At 37.7% G+C, this 25,406-nt stretch overlaps 2 protein-coding genes across 13 annotated transcripts in view; one reads left to right on the forward strand and one right to left on the reverse strand.

The window, feature by feature from the left end:
- TMED5 (transmembrane p24 trafficking protein 5) overlaps positions 1 to 5,048 on the reverse strand; it is a 55,527-nt gene extending 50,479 nt beyond the window's left edge. The window contains exon 1 of one of the 3 annotated variants that reach the window (XM_017650014.3): positions 4,649 to 5,048. In XM_017650014.3, coding sequence (XP_017505503.2) covers positions 4,649 to 4,837 — 189 coding nt within the window. In that variant the 5' untranslated portion in view covers positions 4,838 to 5,048. The remainder of the gene's footprint in view (positions 1 to 4,648) is intronic. The other 2 variants (XM_017650015.3, XM_017650013.3) reach the window with 2 other exon arrangements.
- Positions 4,730 to 25,406, forward strand: part of CCDC18 (coiled-coil domain containing 18) — a 200,237-nt gene continuing 179,560 nt past the window's right edge. For 8 of the 10 annotated variants that reach the window (XM_073234287.1, XM_017650002.3, XM_073234294.1 and 5 more), the window contains exons 1-3: positions 4,730 to 4,867; positions 6,130 to 6,310; positions 14,876 to 15,011. In XM_073234287.1, the coding sequence (XP_073090388.1) occupies positions 14,878 to 15,011 (134 nt within the window). In that variant the 5' untranslated portion in view covers positions 4,730 to 4,867; positions 6,130 to 6,310; positions 14,876 to 14,877. Of the gene's footprint in view, positions 4,868 to 5,213; positions 5,447 to 6,129; positions 6,311 to 14,875; positions 15,012 to 15,299; positions 15,397 to 25,406 lie in introns of those variants that run through there. The other 2 variants (XM_073234288.1, XM_073234293.1) reach the window with 2 other exon arrangements.

Genomic DNA, 25,406 nt, shown 5'->3' on the forward strand with positions numbered 1-25,406 from the left:
CTCTTCAATAAAGTAAGAATATTAATTAGCTACCTTTTAGCCTGGAACTCAAGGCTTCCATGATCTGACTCCAACTAAATTCTTCAATACACTCATTTGCTATTTCCAAAATGAACTATATATTCCAAGTAGGCTGCTTTCTTACTGGCATTTGAATACAATCTGTACCTTTACAATCTCAAAATGTCCTGATGATGATGAAGATAGCAGCTAAAAATTAAGTTTATGCCACACATTGTTTTAAGTTCTTTATGTGGATTAATGTATTCCTCACAACTCTGAAAGGTAGATGCTATTATTGTTCTTTTATTGAAACATACACACATATAAAACTGAGGCACACAGAAGTAATTTTCCCAAGGTGATACTGCAAATGGCATGGTCAAAATTTGAACTCAGCCATCTGTCTCTAATAGCTACTCTTTTTCTTATATAACACTCCATTTTTATTTTTCTTGGTTGCTTTAATGGAATGATATAAAAGATTACCTAATCCTGTGCTCTATCACTAATCAACACAATTGGTTTCAAATGGCTAAATATATAAACTCTTTTTCTTCTTTAAATCCCAATGAAATAAAGAAATAACACAAATAATCCATAAGAACATGGAAACCAAGGAAGACTGTTAATGGCCTTGAAGAGTAAGGAATCCCAGGAAGATACTCCACTGAGCAAAGAATGTATCTAATTACCAATACCTATTATCAATCTCAAAATCATTAAGCAGACCAGACACTAAATATTTGCTGAAATTGATGCCCCATTCTTCATGTTAGGGTTTTCTCAGAGGATCAAATTCTGAAAAAATAGTTAATGTAAACAGACTTTAAAATGTTTCCTCAGATACATACAATGTATATTCTCTGGGAAACTGAAGAATGCAAAATCCATAAAAAACGCAGATGTTGGTAAGAAAAAGTTAATAGAAAACCAAAAAGGTGACTGCCAAAATAAAGCCTTAACAAATGTATGATAGCAGAATGAACATGGGTGGACACTAAAAATCAGAGAACTAGGAGCTCTACTAAGGAATTCGCATAATAACATGAAAAAGTATAGATGAAAAGTGGTAAAACCCTTAATTAAGACAGAACCAAAGAGTTCAAATATCCATCCAATAAGCATTTCAAAAGGAGAGAACCAAGATAAAGGATGGGAGGAAATCATATAAAAGAATAAAAATACCTACTTCAAAAGATAAAATAATAGATGTGAAGCAGGATAAATGAAAAATGATTCAAGCCTACTGACTTTTTCAAAGGATTTAAAAATAATCTAGAAATTTCCAGTGAGAAGTAGTAGAGAACTGCACAATAACAAGAACTGGGATTGGCATGAGAATTCTTAATCATATAACACTAGATGCAAGAAAATACAATGGAGTCTTTATTTCAATATTCCCATGTAAAAAAACTATATTTACTGAAGTGAAAGCAGGAAGTAAGGCCATTTTCAGATTTCTATGGACTCTATGCAATCTAAAAGAATCACATAAGTTTATCTTGAAAAAGAAAAAATATCCATTGAATTGGAAAAGAAGAGATAAAACAAAACTAAGCAAATATTTCACTAGAACAGTATTTAAAAGATTATTGGTAGTGGCTGTCAGGCTTAATGTAATAGTTAAAAATGGTATTTAAGAACACAGAAGCCAATTTAAAAATGTATAAAATATATATTTAAAATATAGAACATTCATTAAAAATACCACAATCTAAAATAAAACTTCCCAGTGACTTCAATGGAACATGATGGGTGAATAACACCTTTCCCCTGTCTGGTACTGCTACTGTAATAGTCTGTTGATTCCTCAAAGGTACCCTATTCTGTCTTCTTCCACAACACCTTGTGTTCTTTTTAATGGAATGACATGATGGTCTTGTTCGAGTCACCTCCTTATGCCTAGTAAGCTTGATTCTTCTATAGATCTGAACTCCACTTCTGGGATGTCTTCTCTCAATTCCCAGATGTCATCAAGTCCTCGTATTATATATTCTCATAGCTGTATGCACTTACCTTCATAGCACTTATTAGAGCTGTAATTTCACATTTATTTGTGTAGTAATTTTATGAATGTCTATCTCCATACTAGATTGTATCTAGTAGGATACTAGAGGGCATCTACACTATATTTTTACTCACCATTGTGCCCATAGCACCTAGCATAGTGCTTACTATTAAGCATTCAATAATGATTTAAATTTTTTAATTAGTAATCAATTTTATTTGTAAGATACATGTATTGACATTTAAAAACTCTAAGAATTTAATATAATGTGGGGCTGGTCAATTATCCTAAAAGTGTCCTCCTAAATCTGAAAGGTAACAAATGGTTAAAAATTTCCAGTTTGTCACAGTAACACAAGGGCAATGTCTATAATATCTGTTCCCTGATATTTTAAAAACTTCAACATAACCAGTAGAGTTTGTAGTTTTGGAAAATTAATCATGGAGTTGGAAAATGCCAACAAAGTATTGAAGATGATCTCTTACCCTAGAAACTTCTCCAACACTGTCCAGGATTACATACATTAAATTATTTTACTTCTCAGTCAAAGCAATGAAATTGTTTAGGGAGAATGCTTTTGGGAAGAGTACCTTTAGGTGAATAAAGAGGCAAAGTATAAAGCTAAAGGAAGCCATTTATATAACTCTAGAAATGTACATGTAAAGCAAACTAACATTGACTATTTACTGTGTCCAGGATGGTCTATGAACATTTATTAACTCATTGTTTTCAAATCAACTCTGTGAGGTAATTACTACTACTACTGTCTGTTTTATAAGAGACAAGTTAAGTAAACTGATCAAAATCACACCGGTATTAAGTGACAGGATATCAACCCAGGCATTTTACCTCTAGAGTTAGAACTCTTTTTTAATCACAAGAGGTCAGCTGTTAAAATAGATTTTCTCCCTAATACCTGGGTAAATACTGAGGAACTTTTAAGTACAAATGGTTTTTGTACCTGGACTATTTCACTAACCCCCTAATTAGTTTCCTTACCTCTGATTTTGCTTCCCTTAAACCCATTTTCCACACTGTACCCAATGGTCTCTCTGAAAAACATTTTTGACTGTGTTACCATGCTTTTTAAATCTTCAATGGCCCTTGTACAGAATAAGGACAAAGCTACTTACAGTGGTGCACAAAGCTAAGGTTCATGATCCATGATCCAGCCTCCTGACCTCTCCAATCGTTTTCTTCTACCCTAGACTATAGTCTTAAAGTCCAATAAAAATTCACCACTTGTAGTGTCCACTACATATTGCCCACCACCAAACCCTCACACTGTGCTTTTTCAGAACTGTCAGTTAATTTCACTCTTTCTGAAATGCCACTCCTTCCTTGCATTGCTGTCTCACATAAACATCTTTCTAGATTCAAATTTATTTTCTCTAGAATCCTGTTTGAAACCTCAGAGAAGTGGCCCTCCTCTAACAGCAATTAATCATATTTTATTGGAATTACCTATTTATGTGTCAGTATGTTTTAAATATTACCATCCTTGAAAAATACAGATTCTTTCATCTTCACTACCATCACATTACTATTCAGTAAATGGCCTTTTGAACTGGACTAGAAATCAAGTGATGTTGAGTTCTAGACTCAAGTTTTCACTCTCTTTGTAACTTTAAATACTTTACTCCCTATGCTTATTTTATGCATCTATAAGTAATCTAATTCTAAAGTTAGATTCTAAAGTTCCTTCCGATGAACATTCTACATAACTTTTTCTTTTGCTCTGTATGTGACAGCACCTGTTATTAAAAAAAGATTCCCTACAGCAACTTAAAAAAATTAACATCCGATATTAAATAACTTGGAAAAAAATTAAAAGATGGACTACACCAATGCATTTTTTTTTTTTTTTGCAATGCTTCTTAGAAACATCGAAATTAGCTGTATGGAACTAAGATTTCTTCTAAGAAATTTCTCTATGCCATGACCACATAAATTAAGACAATTCCCTGTATGATACTAGACTACTAAAAAGAAAACAATCCCACAGGAGAAATGCTTACAATGTAGAATTTAAGAAAGTTTATAAAGTTTTTAATATACAAGTAGGTTGTATTTGATTTAAAAATAATGGATATATACCGAAGGAAATGTACCATTAAGTACATCCATAGCCCCTTTCAAAATATTCCAAAATCCGGTAAAGTGATAATCACATGGTCACAATTAAAAAATCCTTAACTGAAGCAATGACAGTGAAGATTTGTAATAGCGACATTGAGTGATGGTGGTGGGGGTTAAATAAAACGAGTATCATCTTGTCCAATGATGAAGAAGAACGTGTATCTGTCCTATATTGTGAAATTCCCACTATTGGAGTATGTACTGGTTAGCAAAGCGATGGGCGAATTATGAAACAGAGAAAAACTACCGACACCACCAGTGCTGGCCCCTGTCCCACCAGAGCAAAGGGGAGAGGGCAGCTAGCTCACGCCAGGTCCTGCCTGGCTTCTCGGTCCACGGCGCCGGCGAGACCGAGCCTCGCGCGTGCGCGGACCGTCTGGTGCCCCGCGGCCCTCGCCTCTCCGCCGCCACAGTCCACGGGAAGCTTCCGAGCGGCCGAGGGGCAACGGCGCGGTGCAGCTCTGGTAAAGAACGAGGCTGGCTCTCCTGCGCGCTTACCTGGTACTCGATTTCCAGCGAGGCCTTCAGGGGCATGGGCTGGTAGAAGCACTCCTTCTGGCCGGCTGGGAGGGTAAACGTGAAGTCGCTGTCTAGGGAAGGCGTGAAGCAGGCTGCCCCCGGCAGCAGCACTGGAGACAGAGCGGCCAAGAGGAACACCGGGAAGGGCAGCCACACTTTGTCGCCCATTCCTGCCCGGGCGATCTGGAGATGGAAAAGGTGAGGGAGGTGTGGGTTACTGGCAGCTTTTCCTCCCTGGACTCCTCGTGATTGGCACGGAAACCTGGATCCCGAAGAAACGCTGGGTGGCGGCCGCAGCGGTGGCAAATGCTGCCTGAGTGGGAAACACTAGCCTCCTCAGGGTAGGGACTGAGGGCGGGCCCACGGTTCCCTTCCGCACCCTCCCTGGTCTTGGCCCCCTAGGGCCCGGCTTGAGCATGGCCCTCCCCATACCCCGACGGCCGCAGGTTCCCAAGGATTCCCCAACACCAATGGGCGTCCTGGGGGTAATTATGGGATGTGTAGTTCCAGGCGCGAGGGCTCACCCCAGCAGGCCCTGCGCCTCCGGCGACTCCACACGCAGAGCTTGCGCGGGGGCGGGGCTGGGGCCAGGGCGGAGCGTCCCCAACGGCTCCCGCTGCAGTTCGAACTGTGCGTAACTGGCCTTCTGCCGCTCGCGTGGTGTGTGTGCTGGTTCCTCGCCTGGGGTCCTGGAGACAGCCGGAGGTTTCTGAACGCAGGCCAGAGCGCGGTGTGCGCTGTCGTGGGCTTGGGTGTCTCCCAACTTTGACTTGGGTGGTGAGCGACCGCTCCTTGGAGGGTGGAAACATGCCTACTTGGGGGAGTTGTGGTCCTTGCCCTCCTGGCACCCATGGACGCGCTTTATCTGGTCCTCGCCGTTGCTGTGCGCGCTGCTCTGCAGTCTTGTATTTTAGTTGAGGAAAAATTGGAGAGAACGATGTAATGTTTTTGCTTCTTCCAGAGAACGTAGTATCAATTCTGTCAAATTGAGCTTGTTAACGGACGATAATACTATACAAAGAAAGCTCTGACCTTCCAAATGAGGAATCTTTTCGACTACAGCCCATCCTATTACATAGCAGGGGTATAAGGAACACTTGTTCTTCGCTGTGAGGGGTGTGCTTGTGTGCAGTTACAAACGCATTGTTATTTAGAGCCAGAAGATGACGTCAGCTCCTGTAGGTAGAATGTGCTTTTCCACGTACATACAGGCAATGAAGGTAGATTTTTATAACTTCTGTAAGTTAAAAGGAGGAGGAATCTTCATTTGACAAAATGGCCCACTAGCAAGATGAAAACATTAGAGTATCTAAAGTATTTAGAGCTTAGCAGGGTTAGAGAATTCTTACATTAAAATACGCAGATGTTGGACATAAAACTTGATTTCGCTGAAACATATCGAATGGCATTTTAGAATTTGCCCAAATTTTCCTCACCCCATTTTCCTCACCATCCTGTAGGAAGCAAGAGATACTGAAATGATAAAGCAGTTATGGAGACCTGATCATTGACTTCTCAAGGAGAGTCTTCTCACTTAAGTTGAAGCGGATTCGTGGAAACAAAAGGGGCAGGAGGACAGAAACATTTTCTTTAATAAGACTACATCTCGTTTAATTTCCTGCCAAGCTTTCTTCTAATAAGGTGAGAGTTTTCTTTCTAATCTTCATATATTTGGGAAATTTTGAGTGGGGAATAAATTAGTCATACTGTTTTAGCTGGGTGAGGGGAAGGAAGGGCAGTTTAGTAACTGTTGTTTAATCACTGAAAATGTTGAGCATCTCTAAGTGCTTTGTAATCCTGGACATAGTAACACAGGACTCCTAACCTTTAGGAGCCTGAGAAATGGTCAAAATTCTAGAAAGGTGATGAAAGGGATGCTACAATGGCAAGACTAAATGGGATCTGAAAGATGAATGTAATTTTAAGATTGTCCAGAAAGCTCTACAGGAGTAGTTGAGATTTTAAAGCCTTTTTATTGTGTTAATTATAAGTATGTATCTTTTCTTAAAATAATTTTCTAAGGAATTATTGATATACACTCTTATGAAGGTTTCACATGAAAAAACAATGTGGTTACTACATTTACCCATATTATCAAGTCCCCACGCATTTCCTGTTGCAGTCACTGTCCGTCAGTGTAGTAAGATGCCACAGATTTACTGTTTGCCTTCTCTGTGCCACACTGTTTTCCCCGTGACCCCTCACACCACGTGTAAACACAATACCCCTCAATCCCCTCCTCCCTCCCTCCCCATGCGGCCTCCCACATCCCTCCCCTTTGGTAACCACTAGTCACTTCTTGGAGTCTGTGAGTCTACTGCTGTTTTGTTCCTTCAGTTTTGCTTCGTTGTTATAGTCCACAAATGAGGGAAATAATTTGGCACTTGTCTTTTTCTCTGCCTGGCTTATTTCACCGAGCATAATATCCTCCAGCTTCATCCATGTTGTTGCAAATGGTAGGATTTGTTTCTTTCTTATGGCTGAACAGTATTCCATCATGTATATGTACCACATCTTCTTTATCCATTCATCTACTGATAGACACTTAGATTGCTTCCATTTCTTAGCTATTGTAAATAGTACTGCGATAAACATAGGGGTGCATTATGTCTTATTAAATCTGAGAAGTTGTATTCTTTGGGTAAATTCCAAGGAGTGGGATTCTGGGTCAAACGGTATTTCTATTTTTAGTTTTTTGAAGAGCCTCCGTATTGCTTTCCCCAGTGGTTGAACAAACTTACATTCCCACCAACAGTGTAGGAGGGTTCCCCTTTCTCCGCATCCTTGCCAACATATGTTGTCCTTAGTCTTTTCGATGCTGGCCATCCTTACTGGTGTGAGGTGATATCTCATTGTTTTAATTTGCATTTCCCCAATGATTAGTGATGTGGAGCATCTTTTCATGTGTGTGTTGGCCATCTGAATTTCTTCTTTGGAGAACTGTCTCTTCATATCCTCTGCCTATATATATATATATATTTTCTTTCTGAACTGCAGGCCTGCATGTGTTTTTTTCTTCTTTTTCTTAAATTTAAAAATTTTTAAATTTTGATATCATTAATGTAAAATTACTTGAACATTATGGTCACTAGACTCCCCCTATTATCAGGTCCTCCCCACATACCCCATTACAGTCACTGTCCATCAGCGTAGTAAGATGCTATAGAATTATTACTTGTCTTCTCTGTATATACTACCTTTCCCATGTGTCCCCCCTACCCCCTCGCTACATTATGTGTGCTAATCGTAATACCCCTTTTTCCCCCTTTTCCCTCCTTCCCACCCATCCTCCCCAGTCCCTTTCCGTTTGGTAACTGTTAGTCCATTCCTGGGTTCTGTGAGTCTGCTGCTGTTTTGTTCCTTCAGTTTTTTCTTTGTTCTTATACTCCACAGATGAGTGAAATCATTTGATACTTGCCTTTCTCCACCTGGCTTATTTCACTGAGCATACTAATACCCTCTAGCTCCATCCATATTGTTGCAGATAGTAGGATTTGTTTTCTTCTTATGGCTGAATAATATTCCATTGTGTATATGTACCACATCTTTATCCATTCATCTGCTGATGGACACTTAGGTTGCTTCCATTTCTTGGCTATTGTAAATAGTGCTGTGATAAACATAGGGGTGCATATGTCTTTTTGAATCTGAGAAGTTGTATTCTTTGGGTAAATTCCAAGGAGTGGGATTTCCGGGTCAAATGATATTTCTATTTTTAGTTTTTTGAGGAACCTCCCTATTGCTTTCCACAATGGTTGAACCAGCTTACATTCCCACCAGCAGTGTAGGAGGGTTCCCCTTTTTCTGCATCCTTGCCAGCATTTATTGTTCTTAGTCTTTTCGATGTTGACCATCCTTACTGGTGTGAGGTGATATCTCATTGTGGTTTTAATTTTATTTCCCTGATGATTAGTGATGTGGAGCATCTTTACATGTGCCTGTTGGCCATCTGAATTTCTTCTTTGGAGAACTGTCTCTTCATATCCTCTGCCCATTTGTTAATTGGGTTATTTGCCTTTTAGGTGTTGAGGCATGTAATTTTTTGTATATTTTGGATGTTAACCCCTTGTCAGATATGTCATTTACAAATCTAGTCTCCCATACTGTAGGGTGTCTTTTTGTTCTGTTGATGGTGTCCTTTGCCAAAGAGAAACTAATTAGTTTGATGTAGTCCCATTAGGTCATTTTTTATTTTGTTTCCTTTGCTCAAGGAGATGCATTCAGAATGAAGTTGCTCATGCTTATATTCAGGAGATTTTTGCCTATGCTGTCTTGTAAGAGTTTTATGGTTTCATGACTTATATTCAGGTATTTGATCCATTTTGTGTTTACTTTTGTGCATGGGGTTAACAATAACCCTGTTTCATTTTCTTGCCTGTGACTGTCCAGTTTTGCCAGCACCAGTTATTGAAGAGGCTGTCATTTCCCCATTGTATATCCATGGCTCCTTTATCATATATTAATTGACCAGATATGGTTGGATTTATATCAGGGATCTCTAGTCTGTTCCATTGGTCTATGGGTCTGTTCTTGTGCCTGTATCTGATTGTCTTGATTACTATGGCTTTGTAGTAGAGCTTGAAGTAGGGGAGCATAATGCCCTCTGCTTTATTCTTTCTTCTCAGGATTGCTTTGTATATTCTGGGTCTTTTGTGGTTCCATATGAATTTTAGAATGAATTTTCTCTAGTTCATTGAAGAATGCTATTGGTATTTTGATAGGAATTGCATTGAATCTGTAGATTGCTTTAGGCAGGATGGCAATTTTGACAATATTAATTCTTCCTATCCATGAGCATGGGATGTGTTTCCATTTATTGGTATCTTCTTTAATTTCTCTCATGAGTGTCTTGTAGTTTTCATGGTATAGATCTTTCACTTCCTTGGTTAGGTTTATTCCAAGGTATTATTCTTTTTGATGCAACTGTGAATGGAATTGTTTTCCTGATTTCTTTCTCTGCTAGTTCATTGTTAGTGTACAGGAATGCCACAGATTTCTGCGTATTAATTTTGTATGGTGCAACTTTGCCAAACTCAGATATTAGATCTAGTAGTTTTGGAGTGGATTCTTTAGGGTTTTTTATATATAATATCATGTCATCTGCAAACAGGGACAGTTTAACTTCTTTCTTGCCAATCTGAATGCCTTTTATTTCTTTGTGTTGTCTGATTGCTGTGGCTAGGACCTCTAGAACTATGTTGAATAGAAGTGGGGAGAGTGGGCATCCTTGTCTTGTTCCCGATCTTAAAGGGAAAGACTTCAGCTTGTCACTGTTAAGTATAATGTTGGCTGTGGGTTTGTCATATATGGCCTTTATTATGTTGAGGTACTTGCCCTCTGTGCCCATTTTGCTGAGAGTTTTTATCATGTATGGATGTTGAATTTTTTCAAATGCTTTTTCAGCATCTGTGGAGATGATCAATGTGGTTTGTCTCCTTCTTTTTGTTGATGTAGTGGATGATGTCAATGGATTTTTTAATATCATACCATCCTTGTATCCCTGGAATAAATCTTCCTTGATCACAATGGATGATCTTTTTGATGTATTTTTGAATTCGGTTTGCTAATATTTTGTTGAGTATTTTTGCATCTCTGTTCAGCAGGGATATTGGGCTGTAATATTCTTTTTCTGTGGTGTCTTTGCCTGATTTTGGTATTAGAGTGATGCTGGCCTCATAAAATGAGTTTGGAAGTATTACCTGTTCTTCTACTCTTTGGAAAACTTTAACAAGGATGGGTGTTAAGTCTTCACTAAATGTTTGATAAAATTCAGCGGTGAAGCCATCTGCTCCAGGGGTTTTGTTTGTAGGTAGGTTTTTGTTGGCCTGTTCAATTTCATTGCTGGTAATTGTTCTGTTCATATTTTCTGTTCCTTACTGGGTCAACCTTGGAAGGTTCTTTTTTTCTAGAAAGTTGTCCATTTCTTCTAGGTTATCCAGTTTCTTAACATATAATTTTTCATAGTATTCTCTAATAATTCTTTGTATTTCTGTGGTGTCAGTAGTGATTTTTCCTTTCTCGTTTCTGATTATGTTTATGTGAGTAGACTCTCTTTTTTTCTTGATATGTCTGGCTAATGGTTTATCTGCTTTGTTTATTTACCAGGTCTTGCTTTCATTGATTCTGTCTATTCTTTTATTCTTCTCAATTTTATTTCTGCTCTAATTGTTATTAGGTCCCTCCTTCTACTGACTTTGGGCCTCATTTGTTCTTCTTTTTCTAGTTTCATTAATTGTGAGTTTAGACTGTTCATATGAGATTGTTCTTTCCTGAGGTAGGCCTGTATTGCAGCATACTTTCCTCTTAGCACAGCCTTTGCTGCTTTCCACAGATTTTGTGGTGTTGAATTATTGTTGTCATTTGTCTCCATTTATTGCTTGATCTCTGTTTTTATTTGGTCATTGATCCATTGATTATTTAGGATCATGTTGTTAAGCCCTGATGTTTTTGGGTTTTTTCATTTTCTTTGCGTAATTTATTTCTAGTTTCATACCTTTGTGATCTGAGAAACTGGTTGGTACAATTTCAATCTTTTTGAATTTACTGAGGCTCTTTTTGTGGCATAGTATATGATGTATTCTTGAAAATGTTCCATGTGCATTTGAGAAGAATGTGTATTCTGCTGCTTTTGGGTGTTGAGTTCTGTAGATGTCTGTTAGGTCCATGTGTTTTAATGTGTTATTCAGTGCATCTGTCTCCTTATTTATTTTCTGTCTTGTTGATCTGTCCTTTGGATTGAATAGAGTGCTAAAGTCTCCTAGAATGCATGCATTGCATTCTTTTCCCTTTTAATTGTTAGTATTTGTTTCACATATTAGGTGCTCCTATGTTGGGTGCATAGATATTTATAATGGTTATATCTTCTTGTTTGATTGACCCTTTTGTCATTATGTAAAGTCCTTCTTTGTCTCTTGGACTTTCTTTGTTTTGAAGTCTATTTTGTCTGATACAAGTACTGCAACTCCTGCTTTTTTCTCCCTATTAGTTCCATGAAATATCTTTTTCAATCCCTTCACTTTTAGTCTGTGTATGTCTGGGTTTAAAGTGAGTCTCTTGTAGGCAGCATATAGATGGGTCTTGCTTTTTTATCCGTTCAGTGACTCTATGTCTTTTGATTGGTGAATTGAGACCATTTACATTTAGGGTAATTATCGATAGGTATGTACTTACTGTCATTGCAGGCTTTAGTTTTGTGGTTACCAAACTTTCAAGGTGACATTCCTTACTATCTAAGAGTCTAACTTATTTCACTTAGTATACTATTACAAACACAATATTAAGGTTCTTCTTTTTTCCTCCTTTTTGTACCTTCTCCATTCTTCATATATACTAGGTATCACATTCTGTACTCTTTGTCTGTCCCTTGATTGACTTTAGGGGTAGTTCATTTAATTTTGGATTTGCTTAGTAATTAACTATTCTACCCTCTTTACTGTGGTTTTATTGCCTCTGGTGACAGCTATTAAACCTTAGGAACACTTCCACCTATAGCAGTCCCTCCAAAATGCACTGTAGAGACAGTTTGTGGGAGGTAAATTCTCTCAGCTTTTGCTTATCTGGAAATTGTTTAATCCCTTCTTCAAATTTAAATGATAATCTTGCTGGGTAAAGTATTCTTGTTTGGAGGTCCTTCTGCTTCATTGCATTAATTATGTCATGCCACTCCCTTCTGGCCTGTAAGGTTTCTGTTGAGAAGTTGGATGAGAGCCTGATGGGCTTTCCTTTGTATGTGATCTTATTTCTCTCTTTGGCTGCTTTTAATATCCTTGATCTTTGACATTTTAATTACTATATGTCTTGATGTTGTCTTCCTTGGGTCCCTTGTGGTGGGAGATCTGTGCTTCTCCATGGCCTGAGAGAGTATCTCATTCCCCAGATTGGGGAAGTTCTCAGCAATTACCTCCTGAAAGACACTTTCTATCCCTTTTTCTCCCTTCTTTTGGTACTCCTATAATGTGAATATTGTTCCGTTTGGACTGGTCACACAGTTCTGTCAATATTATTTCATTCTTAGAGATTCTTTTTTCTCTCTGTGCCTCAACTTTGTATTTCTCTTTTCTAATTTCAGTTTCATTTATTGTCTCCTCTACCATGTCTAATCTGCTTTTAAAACCTTACATCATATGTTTCATTTCTGATACTGTGTTCCATAATGATTGGTTCTCCGACTGGAATTCATTCCTGTGTTCTTGAATATTTTTTGTGTATCTCCATGAGCATGTTTGTGATTTTTATTTTGAAATCTCTTTCTGGAAGATTCATGAGGTCAATTTCATTTGACTCTTTTTCTGGTGTGTTTATAAGTTTGCTTTGAACCAGGGTCCTTTGATATTTCATATTTGTATGTGGCACCCTCTAGTGCCCATAAGCTGTACTCTCTCATGTTACTCTGTCCCTGAAGCAATGTTAGGTGTTGCACGGGAACAGTGTTGGTGCTTGCGGGGAGGAAAGAACTGCTTCCTGCTTCCTGGCTTCTGTGCCTGTCTCCACTCCCAAAACCAGCAGGCTGAGGACACAGGTATAAGCCTGTATGCTTTGCATTTGTAGCTGCTGTAGTCAGGCCTCCCTCTGGCTGGCCTAATGGCAGGGTAGGGTTTGCTGGTTTGAGAGCCAGCCAGGTGTGGGCTTGCTGGGAGGAAGGCACAGCAGGCTGCGTATCATGGAGGTGGGCCTTGGAGTTGCATAGCCAGCCTGGACACTGGAGCAACTGAAGATTGTGAAAGTTTCCAACCTGCTGGGCAGTTTGCACCTGGACAGTTTTGTCTACCTGTACTTTCTCCTGAGTAATAAGCTCTGTGCAATCCTTGCCCCTTTAGCAGCTCTCTCATTGTTAGGACATCTCTCAGGCTGCCTGCCTTTCTTTTTTCCCAGAGCAGCCGGATATGGATCCATGCTTCCATGAGCATATGGAATCTCAGTCTCTCCAGGTGTTCTGCCTCTCTTAGCTTTCCAACCCCATTAATTACGAGAGTACCATGTAATGTAGGTTTGTGCTCCCAGAGCAGATTTCCAGAGCCAGGTGTTCAGCAGTCCCAGGCCTCCACTCCCTCCCCGTTCCATTTCTCTTCCTCTCGACAGTGAGCTGGGTTGGGGGAAGGTCTTCTGTCCTTCCGGGCCGTGGCTTTGGTGTGTTACCCCGTTTGTGAGGTCTGCTCTGTTCTGCAGGTGTATGCAGTCTGGTGCAGCCTTCTTTCCTGTTGCTCTTTTGGAATTAGTTGTATTAATTATATTTTCATATTATATGTGGTTTTAGGAGGAAGCCTCTGTCTCACCTTTCACGTCGCCATCTTTTCTATTTTTTAATTCTTTCTTTTAAAAGACAGAATTGGCCTTGAGTGTGGTGAGGGACAGGTGAGCCTCTATTAATATGTATCTTAATACATAAAAGTTATATGTGTTAACAATAATAATGTGACCCTTTATCATTTTTATGTACAAAGGTGTTTAGTAGAGAATTTGACAATGCTAGAGATACTCATCAGTTGAAGGAACTAAAGCTTTTCTTTGTATATTTCCATGGGTTTACCAGCCAAATATTATTTTGGTCTCTGTGGTTTGTATGTGAATGTGAGTGTGTTTTTTAAATTATATAACAGTGAGTAGGAGAACGGGATAATTTTATCTGGTAATAAATTGCCTTTAAAAAATAATGAATGACTGTAATGACACCAATTTTATCAGATCTCTAGAGCTTGTAATGTGATTATGTAAGTTTAAAAACCTCATATTGATATTTATCTATAATAAATTTAGCAAATTGCAGTGTGTCATAATTAAAAGGTCTTTGGATCCTGATGACCTCTTTGCCAATCTTGATTGTACCATTTACAGTTTGTGTGAGCCTGAGCAAATTATTTAATTTGACTTCTTAGTTTCTTCATCTTTAACATAGAATAAAAATACTTAGTTCACACAGTTGTTAGAAAGATTAAATGTGCCTGCAAAAGGGGAACTATAATAACTAGATCCTGGCTATTTAGAAAAAATGGACTCATTAAAGTTCTGTTGAATTTTCTATTATGGCTTTACATTGCTGAGAAATTAACTGTTACTGGGTTTTTGTTTTGTTTTAAATCACCATGAAAGATTTCACAACATTTGAAATAAATAGCAAAATATTGAGTTTAATTCTGTTGGGTGAGAATATTTTAACTTGACAAATTTGACCTTTTGGAAAGGTACAAGAAATTAATTTCTTTTTTTAAGAAATGGAACGTAGTTCATCGGACTACCATAATAAAGACAATGAAGAAGAAAGTTTGCTTGCAAATGTTGCTTCCTTAAGACGTGAACTAAGGATAACAGAATGGAGTTTGCAGAATTTAGGAGAAGAATTATCCAGGTAAGCAAGTAAAATCACATACAGAGTTCAGAATATGACTTTAATTTATGAATGTAAAATGTATGAATTTCTTATTATAATTGTTTCTAGTGTATGTCTAGAATAGGAAGTAATGTTCTATAATTTTGAATAGAATGCTCAGAAGAAATAGAAGTATTTCAGAAGCATTTGCATATTAAGAAAACACCTTTAATATATTAGGACTTGAGTATAAAATACAGTTTGGGGCTTAAATAATCTTTTTTTAAAATTGAAGTATCATTGATATACAGTCTTATGAAGGTCTCACGTGAACAACATTGCAGATTCAACAATCACCCTTATAATCAAGTCCTCACCACCCCCCACACATTGAAGTCACCATCTATCAGAGTAGTAAGATGCTGTAAGTCATTACTTCTCTTCTACGTGTTGTACTGCCTTCCCTGAGTGAATTCTAGTGCCCCTTTAATCCCCCGTCCCCCTACCCACCCTCCCCAACCCCATCCCTTTGGTAACCGCTAGTCCCTTCTGGTGTCTGTGAATCTGCTGCTATTTTGTACCTTCAGTTTTGCTTTGTTCTTATACTCCACAAATGAGTGAAGTCATTTGGTACTTATCTTTTTCCTCCTGGCTTATTTCAATAAACATAATACCCTCTAGCTGCACCCATGTTGTAAGTGGTAGGATTTGTTCTCTTCTCATGGCTGAATAGTATACCATTGTGTATATGTACCACCTCTTTATCCATTTATCTACTGATGGACACTTAGTTTGCTTCCATATTTTGGCTTTGTAAATAGTGCTGGAGTAAACATAGGGGTGCATATTATTTTTGAATCAGAGATCTTGTTTTCTTCTGGTAATTCCTAGGAGTGGAATTATTGGGTCAAATGGTATTTCTATTTTTAGTTTTTTGAGGAACCTCCATATCGCTTTCCATAATGGTTGAACTAGCTTACATTCCCACCAACAGTGTAGGAAGGTTCCCCTTTCTCCACATCCTCACCAGCATTTGTGGCTTCTTGTCTTTTGGATGTTGGCTGTCCTAACTAGTGTGAGGTGAATTCTGATTGTGGTTTTAATTTGCATTTCCCTGATGATTAGTGATATGGAACATCTCTTCAAGTACCTGTTGGCCATCCAAATTTTTTCTTTGGAGAAATGTTCATATCTTCTGCCCATTTTTTAATTGGATTATTTGTTTTTTGAGTGTGAGGTATGTAAGCTCTTTATATATTTTGGGTGTTAAGCCCTTATCAGAGAAGTCATTTATGAATTTATTCTCCCATACTGTAGGGATGCCTTTTTGTTCAGCTGATGGTGTCCTTTGCTGTACAGAAGTTTGGTTTGATGGTGTCCCACTTGTTCATTTTTTATTTTGTTTCGTTTTTCCAATAAAATGTGTTCAAGAAGGAGTTGCTCATGTTTATATTCTGGAGATTTTTGCCTATGTTTTTTGTATGAGTTTTATGGTTTCAAGACTTACATTCAGGTCTTTGATCCATTTCAAGTTTACTTTTGTGTATGGAGTTAGACAATAATCCAGTTTCATTTTCTTACATACAGTTCAGTTTTCCCAACACCTTTGTTTAAGAGGCTGTCTGTTCTCCATCGTATGTTCTTGGCGCTTTTATTGTATAGTAATTAGCCATATCTGTGTGGGCTTATATCTGGGCTCTTTTTTCTGTTCCATTGATCTATGGGTCTGTTCTTGTGCCAGTACCAAATTGTTTTGATTACTTTGGCTTTGTGGTAGAGCTTGAAGTTAGGGAGTATAATATCCTCCAGCTTTGTTCTTCCTTCTCAGGATTGCTTTGACTCTTTGTGGTCTTTTGTGTTTCCATGCAAATTTTAGAACTATTTGTTCTAATTCATTGAAGAATGCTGTTGGTATTTTGATAAGGATTACATTGAATCTGCAGATTGCTTTAGGCATGATAGCCATTTGACAATATTAATTCTTCCTATCTATGAGCACAGAATGTATTTCCATTTAGTGGTGTTTTCTTTAATTTCTTCCATGAATGTTTTGTAGTTTTCAGAGCATAGCTTTTTCACCTCCTTGGTTAGGTTTATTCCTAGGTATTTTATTCTTTTCAGTGCAATTGTAAATGGGGTTGTCTTCATTATTTCTTTTTCTGCTAATTCATTTTTAGTATATAGGAGTGCAACAGATTTCTATGTATTAATTTTGTATCCTGGAACTTTGCTGAATTCAGTTATTAGTTCGAATAGTTTTTGGTGGCGTCTTTAGGGTTTTCTATGTATAATATCATGTCATCTTCAAATAGAGTTTAATTTCTTCCTTACCAATTTGGATGTCTTTAATTTCTTTTGTGTTGTCTGATAGCTGTGACTAGGACCTCCAGAACTATGTTGAATAAAAGTGGGGAGAGTGGGTATCCTTGTCTTGTTCCTAATCTTAAAGGAAAGGCTTTCAGCTTCTTGCTGTTAGTTATGATGTTGACTGTGGGTTTGTCATATATGGCCTTTATTATGGTGAGGTATTTGCCCTTTATACCCATTTTGTTGAGAGTTTTTATCATGAATGGATGTTGAATTTTATCTGATTCCTTTTCAGCGTATATTGAGATGATCATGTGATTTTTATCCTTTTTGTTCATATGTATGATATTGATTGATATTAGAATATTGTACCATCCTTGTATCCCTGAAATAAACCCCACTTGGTCATGATGGATGGTCTTTTTTATGTATTTTTGAACTCAGTTTGCTAATATTTTGTTTAGTATTTTTACATCTATATTCATCAGGAATGTCGGTAATTATCTTTTTTTGTGGTGTTTTTGCCTGGTTTTGGTATTAGAGTGATACTGGCCTCATAGAATGAGTTTGAAGTATTCCCTCCTCTTCTGTTTTTTGGAAAACTTTAAGGAGGATGGGTATTAGCTCTTTAAATGCTAGAATTTGCTGTGAAGCTATCTGGACATGGAGTTTTGTTTTGGGGAGTTTTCTGATTATCAGTTTGCTTTCATTCCTGACAATTGGTCTGTTCAGATTTTCTCTTTCTTCCTGGGTCAGTCTTGGAAGGTTCTATTTTTCTGGAAAATCGTCCATTCCTTCTAGTTAGTCCGATTTGTTGGCATATAATTTTTCATAGTATTCTTTAATAGTTCTTTGTATTTCCATGGTATCTGATATGCCTTGTACACTTGAGAAGGATGTGTATCATACTGCTTTGGGTGGAATGTTCTGTAGATGTCTGTTAGGTCCATCTCTTCTAATGTGTTGTTCAGTTCCTCTTTCTCCTTATTTTCTGCCTGGTTGATCTGTCTTTTGGTGTGAGTAGTACACTGAAGTCTCCCAAAATGAATGTGTTTCATTCCATTTCCACCTTTATTTCTGTTTGTATTTGTTTCACATATTTATGTCCTCCTATATTGGGTGCATAAATATTTATAATGCTTATATCCTCTTGTTGGACTGACCCCTTTATCATTATGTAATATCCTTTTTTGTCTCTTGTTACTTTGTTTTGAAATCAATTTTGTCTGATATTAGTACTGCTACTCCTGCTTTTTTCTCCCTATTATTTGCATGAAATATCTTTTTCCGTTCCCTCACTTTTAGTCTGTATATGTCTTTGGGTTTGAAATGAGTCTCCTGTAGGCAGCATATAGATGGGTCTTGTTTTTGTATCTGTGCTTCAACTCATACTGGTGCATTCAGTCCATTTACATTTAGGGTGATTATCGATAGATGTGTACTTATTGCCACTGCAGGCTTTAGATTTATGGTTACCAAAGTTCAAGGATAGCTTCCTTACTATCTAACAGTTTATCTTAAATTGTTTATAATGCTATTTCAAATACAATCTAAAGGTTCCTTTTTTAATTTTCTTCCCATTCTTCCTCTTCCACTCTTTATATGTTAGGTGTCATATTCTGTACTCTTTGTGTATCCCTTGGCTGACTTTGTGAGTCGTTGATTTAATTTTGTATTTGCTTAGTAATTAATTGGTCTACTTCCTTTACTGTGGTTTTATTTTCTCTAGTGACACCTGTTTAGCCTTAGGAACATTTCCACCTAGAGCAGTCCCTTTAAAGATACCTTGTAGAAATGGCTTGGTGGTGGCAAATTCCCTCAACTTTTGCTTGTCTAGAAATTGTTTAATTCCTGCTTCAAATTTAACTGATAATCTTGCTGGGTAGAGGATCTTAGTTTGAGGCCCTTCTGTTTCATTGCATTAAATATACAATGCCACTCCCTGCAAGGTTTTTGCTGAGAAGTCTGCTAATAGCCTGATGGATTTTCTTTTATATATTATCTTTTCTCTCTCTCTCTCTCTGCTGTTTTCAATGCTCTGTTCTTGTCCTTGATCTTTGCCAGTTTAATTATTATGTCTTGATGTTGTCTTCCTAGGGTTCTTTGTGTTCGGACATATCTGCACTTCCATGACCTAAGTGACTATTTCATTCCCCAGATTCAGGAAGTTTTCAATAATTATTTCCTCAGACTTTCTATCCCTTTGTCTCTCTCTTCTTTTTCTGGTACCCCTATAATGTGAATATTGTTCCATTTGGATTGGTTGCACAGCTCTCTTTATTATTTTTTTTTCCTAGAAATCCTTTTTTCCCTCTGTGTCTCAGCTTCTTTGTTTTCCTGTTCTCTAATTTCTATTTCATTTACCGTCTCCTCTACCTCATCTATTCAAGTTTTAAATCCCTCCATTCTATGTTTCATTTCAGATACTGTACTTTTCAAAGTTTATGTCTCTTTGTTGAAGTCCTTGAGATCTTGAATATTTTTCTGTAGCTCTGAGCATGTTTATGAATTTTTTTAAAAATTAATTTTATTTTGGCATCATTAATCTACAATTACAATTACATGAAGGACATTATGTTTATTAGGTTCCTCCCTTCACCAAGTCTCCCCCACATACCCATTCACAGTCACTGTCCATCAACATAGTAAGATGATGTAAAATCACTACTTGTCTTCTCTGTGTTGCACAGCCCTCCCCGTTCCCTCCCCCACACTATACATGTTAATCATAATGCCCCCTTTCTTTTATCCCACCCTTATCCCTCCCTTCCCACCCGTGCTCCCCAGTCCCTTTCTCTTTGGTAACTGTTAGTCCATTCTTGGGTTCTGTGCTTCTGCTGCTGTTTTGCTCCTTCAGTTTTCTTCTGTTCTTATTCTCCACATATGAGTGAAATCATTTGGTACTTGTCTTTCCCAGCCTGGCTTATTTCACTGAGCATAATACCCTCTAGCTCCATCCATGTTGTTGGAAATGGTAGGATCTGTTTTTTTCTTACAGCTGAGTAATATTCCATTGTGTATATGTACCACCTCTTCTTTATCCATTCATCTACTGATGGACATTTAGGTTGCTTCCATATCTTGGCTATTGTAAATAGTGCAGTGATAAACATAGGGGTGCATCTGTCTTTTTCAAACTGGAGTGCTGCATTCTTGGGGTAAATTCCTAGAAGTGGAATTCCTGGTCGAATGGTATTTCTATTTTGAGCATTTTGAGGTACCTCCATACTGCTTTCCACAATGGTTGAACTAATTTACATTCCCACCAGCAGTGTAGGAGGGTTCCCCTTTCTCCACAACCTCACCAACATTTGTTGTTGTTTGTCTTTTGGATGGTAGCCATCCTTACTGGTGTGAGATGATATCATTGTGGTTTTAATTTGTATTTCTCTGATGACAAGTGATGTGGAGCATCTTTTCATGTGTCTGTTGGCCATCTGAATTTCTTCTTTAGAGAACTGTCTATTCAGCTCCTCTGCCCATATTTTAATTGGATTATTTGCTTTTTCTTTGTTGAGGTGTGTGAGCTCTTTATATATTTTGGATGTCAACCCTTTATCGGATCTGTCATTTACGAATATATTCTCCCATACTGTAGGATACCTATTTGTTCTATTGATGGTGTCCTTTGCTGTACAGAAGCTTTTCAGCTTGATATAGTCCCATTTGTTCATTTTTGCTTTTGTTTCCCTTGCCCGGGGAGATAAGTTCAAGAAGAGGTCACTCATGGTTATGTCTAAGAGATTTTTGCCTTTGTTTTTTTCTAAGAGTTTTATGGTTTCATGACTTACATTCAGGTCTTTGATCCATTTTGAGTTTACTTCTGTGTATGGGGTTAGACAGTGATCCAGTTTCATTCTCTTACATGTAGCTGTCCAGTTCTGCCAGCACCATCTGTTGAAGAGACTGTCATTTCCCCATTGTATGTCCATGGCCCCTTTATCGAATATTAGTTGACCATATATGTTTGGGTTAATGTTTGGAGTCTCTATTCTGTTCCATTGGTCTGTGGCTCTGTTCTTGTGCCAGTACCAAATTGTCTTGATTACTGTGGCTTTGTAGTAGAGCTTGCAGTTGGGGAGTGAGATCCCCCCCAACTTTATTCTTCCTTCTCAGGATTGCTTTAGATATTTGAGGTCCTTGGTGTTTCCATATGAATTTTTGAACTATTTGTTCCAGTTCATTGAAGAATGCTGTTGGTAGTTTGTTCAGGATTGCATCTAATCTGTATATTGCTTTGGGCAGGATGGCCATTTTGACGATATTAATTCTTCCTAGCCAGGAGCATGGGATGAGTTTTCATTTGTTAGTGACCTATTTAATTTCTCTTAAGACTGTCTTATAGTTTTCAGGGTATAGGTCTTTCACTTCCTTGGTTAGGTTTAGTCCTAGGTATTTTATTCTTTTTGATGCTATTGTGAATGGAATTGTCTTCCTGATTTCTCTTTCTATTAGTTCATTGTTAGTGTATAGGAAAGCCACAGACTTCTGTGTGTTAATTTTGTATCCTGCAACTTTGCTGAATTCCAATATCAGCTCTAGTAGTTTCAGGGTGGAGTCTTTAGGGTTTTTTATGTACAATATCATGTCATCTGCAAACAGTGACAGTTTAACTTCTTCTTTACCTATCTGGATTCCTTGTATTTCTTTGTTTTGTCTGATTGCCGTGGCTAAGACCTCCAGTACTATGTTGAATAACAGTGGGGAGAGTGGGCATCTCTGTCTTGTTCCTGATCTCAGAGGAAAAGCTTTCAGCTTCTCGCTGTTCAGTATGATGTTGGCTGTGGGTTTATCATATATGGCCTTTATTATGTTGAGTGTTGAGGTACTTGCCCTCTATTCCCATTTTGCTGAGAGTTTTTATCATGAATGGATGTTGAATTTTGTCGAACGCTTTTTCAGCATCTATGGAGATGATCATGTGGTTTTTGTCTTTTTGTTGATGTGGTGGATGATGTTGATGGATTTTTGAATGTTGTACCATCTTTGCATCCCTGGCATGAATCCCACCTGGTCGTGGTGTACGATCCTTTTGATGTATTTTTGAATTCGGTTTGCTAATATTTTGTTGAGTATTTTTGCATCTACGTTCATCAGGGATATTGGTCTGTAATTTTCTTTTTTGGTGGTTTTTTTTCTTTTCCTGGTTTTGGTATTAGGGTGATGTTGGCTTCATAGAATGAGTTTGGGAGTATCCCCTCCTATTCTATTTCTTGGAAAACTTTAAGGAGAATGGGTATTATGTCTTCCCTGTATGTCTGATAAAATTCTGAGGTAAATCCATCTGGCTCGGGGGTTTTGTTCTCTGGTAGTTTTTTGATAACCGCTTCAATTTCGTTGCTGGTAATTGGTCTGTTTAGATTTTCTGTTTCTTTCTGGGTCAGTCTTGGGAGGTTGTATTTTTCTAGGAAGTTCTCCATTTCTCCTAGGTTTCCCAGCTTGTTAGCATATAGGTTTTCATAGTATTCTCTAATAATTCTTTGTATTTCTGTGGGGTCTGTCATGATTTTTCCTTTCTCGTTTCTGATTCTGTTGATGTGTGTTGACTCTCTTTTCCTCTTAATAAGTCAGGCTAGAAGCTTGTCTATTTTGTTTATTTTCTCGAAGAACCAGCTCTTGGTTTCATTGATTTTTGCTATTGTTTTATTCTTCTCAATTTTATTTATTTCTTCTCTGATCTTTAATATGTCCCTCCTTCTGCTGACCTTAGGCCTCATTTGTTCTTTTTCTTCCAATTTTGATAATTGTTACATTAGACCATTCATTTGGGATTGTTCTTCCTCCTTTAAATATGCTTGGATTGCTATATACTTTCCTCTTAAGACTGCTTTTGCTGTGTCCCACAGAAGTTGGGGCTTAGTGTTGTTGTTGTCATATGTTTCCATATATTGCTGGATCTCCATTTTGATTTGGTCATTGATCCATTGATTATTTAAGAGTGTGTTGTTAAGCCTCCATGTGTTTGTGAGCCTTTTTGCTTTTTTTGTACAGTTTATTTCTAGTTTTATGCCTTTGTGGTCTGAAAAGTTGGTTGGTAGGATTTCAATCTTTTGGAATTTACTGAGGCTCTTTTTGTGGCCTAGCATGTGGTCTATTCTGGAGAATGTTCCATGTGCTCTTGAGAAGAATGTGTATCCTGTTGCTTTTGGATGTAGAGTTCTGTAGATGTCTATTAGGTCCATCTGTTCTAGTGTGTTGTTCAGTGCCTCTGTGTCCTTACTTATTTTCCGTCTGGTGGATCTGTCCTTTGGTGTGAGTGCTGTGTTGAGGTCTCCTAGAATGAATGCATTGCATTCTATTTCCTCCTTTAGTTCTGTTAATATTTGTTTCAGGTATGTTGGTGCTCCTGTATTGGGTGCATATATATTTATAATGGTTATATCCTCTTGTTGGACTGAGCCCTTTATCATTATGTAATGTCCTTCTTTGTCTTTTGTTACTTTCTTTATTTTGAAGTCTGTTTTGTCTGATACCAGAATTGCAACACCTGCTTTCTTCTCTTTATTGTTTTCCTGAAATATCTTTTTCCATCCCTTGACCTTAAGTTTGTGCATGTCTTTGGGTTTGAGGTGAGTCTCTTGTATGGATGGATCTTGCTTTTTCTTTTTTTTTTTTTTAATTTTTTTTTTTTGAGAGGGCATCTCTCATATTTATTGATCAAATGGTTGTTAACAACAATAAAATTCAGTATAGGGGGGTCAACGCTCAATGTACAATCATTAATCCATCTCAAGCCTAATTCTCATCAGTCTCCAATCTTCTGAAGCATAACGAACAAGTTCTTACATGGTGAACGAATTCTTACATAGTGAATAAATTCTTACATGGTGAACAGTACAAGGGCATTCATCACAGAAACTTTTGGTTTTGATCATGCATTATGACCTATAAACAATCAGGTCAAATATAAATATTCGTTTGATTTTTGTACTTGATTTATATGTTGATCCCACATTTCTCCTATTATTATTATTTTTTTTATTTTTAATAAAATGCTGAAGTGGTAGGTAGATGCAAGATAAAGGTAGAAAACATAGTTTAGTGCTGTAAGAGGGCAAATGTAGATGATCAGATGATCAGGTGTGTGCCTATGGACTAAGTATTAATCCAGGCTAGACAAGGGCAGCAAGACATCCACGGATGCAGAAGATTTCTCTCAAAGCAGGGGGTGGATCTTGCTTTTTTATCCATTCTATTACTCTGTGTCTTTTGATTGGTGCATTCAGTCCATTTACATTTAGGGTGATTATTGAAAGGTATGAACTTATTGCCATTGCAGGCTTTAAGTTTGTGGTTACCAAAGGTTCAGGGTTCGCTTCTTTCCTATCTTACTCTCTAACTTAACTCGCTTGTTGAGCTATTATAAACACAGTCTGATGATTCTTTATTTCTCTCCCTTCTTATTTCTCCTCCTCCCTTCTTCATATGTTGTGTGTTCTGTTCTGTGCTCTTTTTAGGAGTGCTCCCATCTAGAGCTGTCCCTGTAAGATGCCCTGAAGAGGTGGTTTGTGGGAGGTAAATTCCCTCAAATTTTGCTTGTCTGGGAATTGTTTAATCCCTCCTTCATATTTAAATGATATTCATGCTGGATAAAGTAGTCTTGGTTCAAGGCCCTTCTGTTTCATTGCATTAAGTATATCATGCCATTTTCTTCTGGCCTGCAGGGTTTCTGTTGAGAAGTCTGATGATAGCCTGATGGGTTTTCCTTTGTAGGTAACCTTTTTTTTCTCTCTGGCTGCCTTTAATACTTTGTCCTTGTCTTTGATCTTTGCCATTTTAATTATTATGTGTCTTGGTGTTGCCCCCCTTGGATCCCTTGTCATGGGAGTTCTGTGTACCTCTGTGGCCTGAGAGGCCATTTCTTCCCCTAGTTTGGGAAAGTTTTCGGCAATTATTTCTTCAAAGACACTTTCTATCCCTTTTTCTCTCTCTTCTTCTTCTGGTATTCCTATAATGCGTATATTGTTCCTTTTCGATTGGTCACTCAGCTCTCTTAGAATTCTTTCATTCCTGGAGATCCTTTTATCTCTCTCTGCATCAGCTTCTCTGCATTCCTGTTCTCTGTTTTCTAGACCATTAATGGTCTCTTGCATCTTGTCCATTCTGTTTTGAAGTCCTTCCAGAGCT

The sequence above is a fragment of the Manis javanica genome, chromosome 4, assembly GCF_040802235.1.
Source record: "Manis javanica isolate MJ-LG chromosome 4, MJ_LKY, whole genome shotgun sequence".
Taxonomy (NCBI): domain Eukaryota; kingdom Metazoa; phylum Chordata; class Mammalia; order Pholidota; family Manidae; genus Manis; species Manis javanica.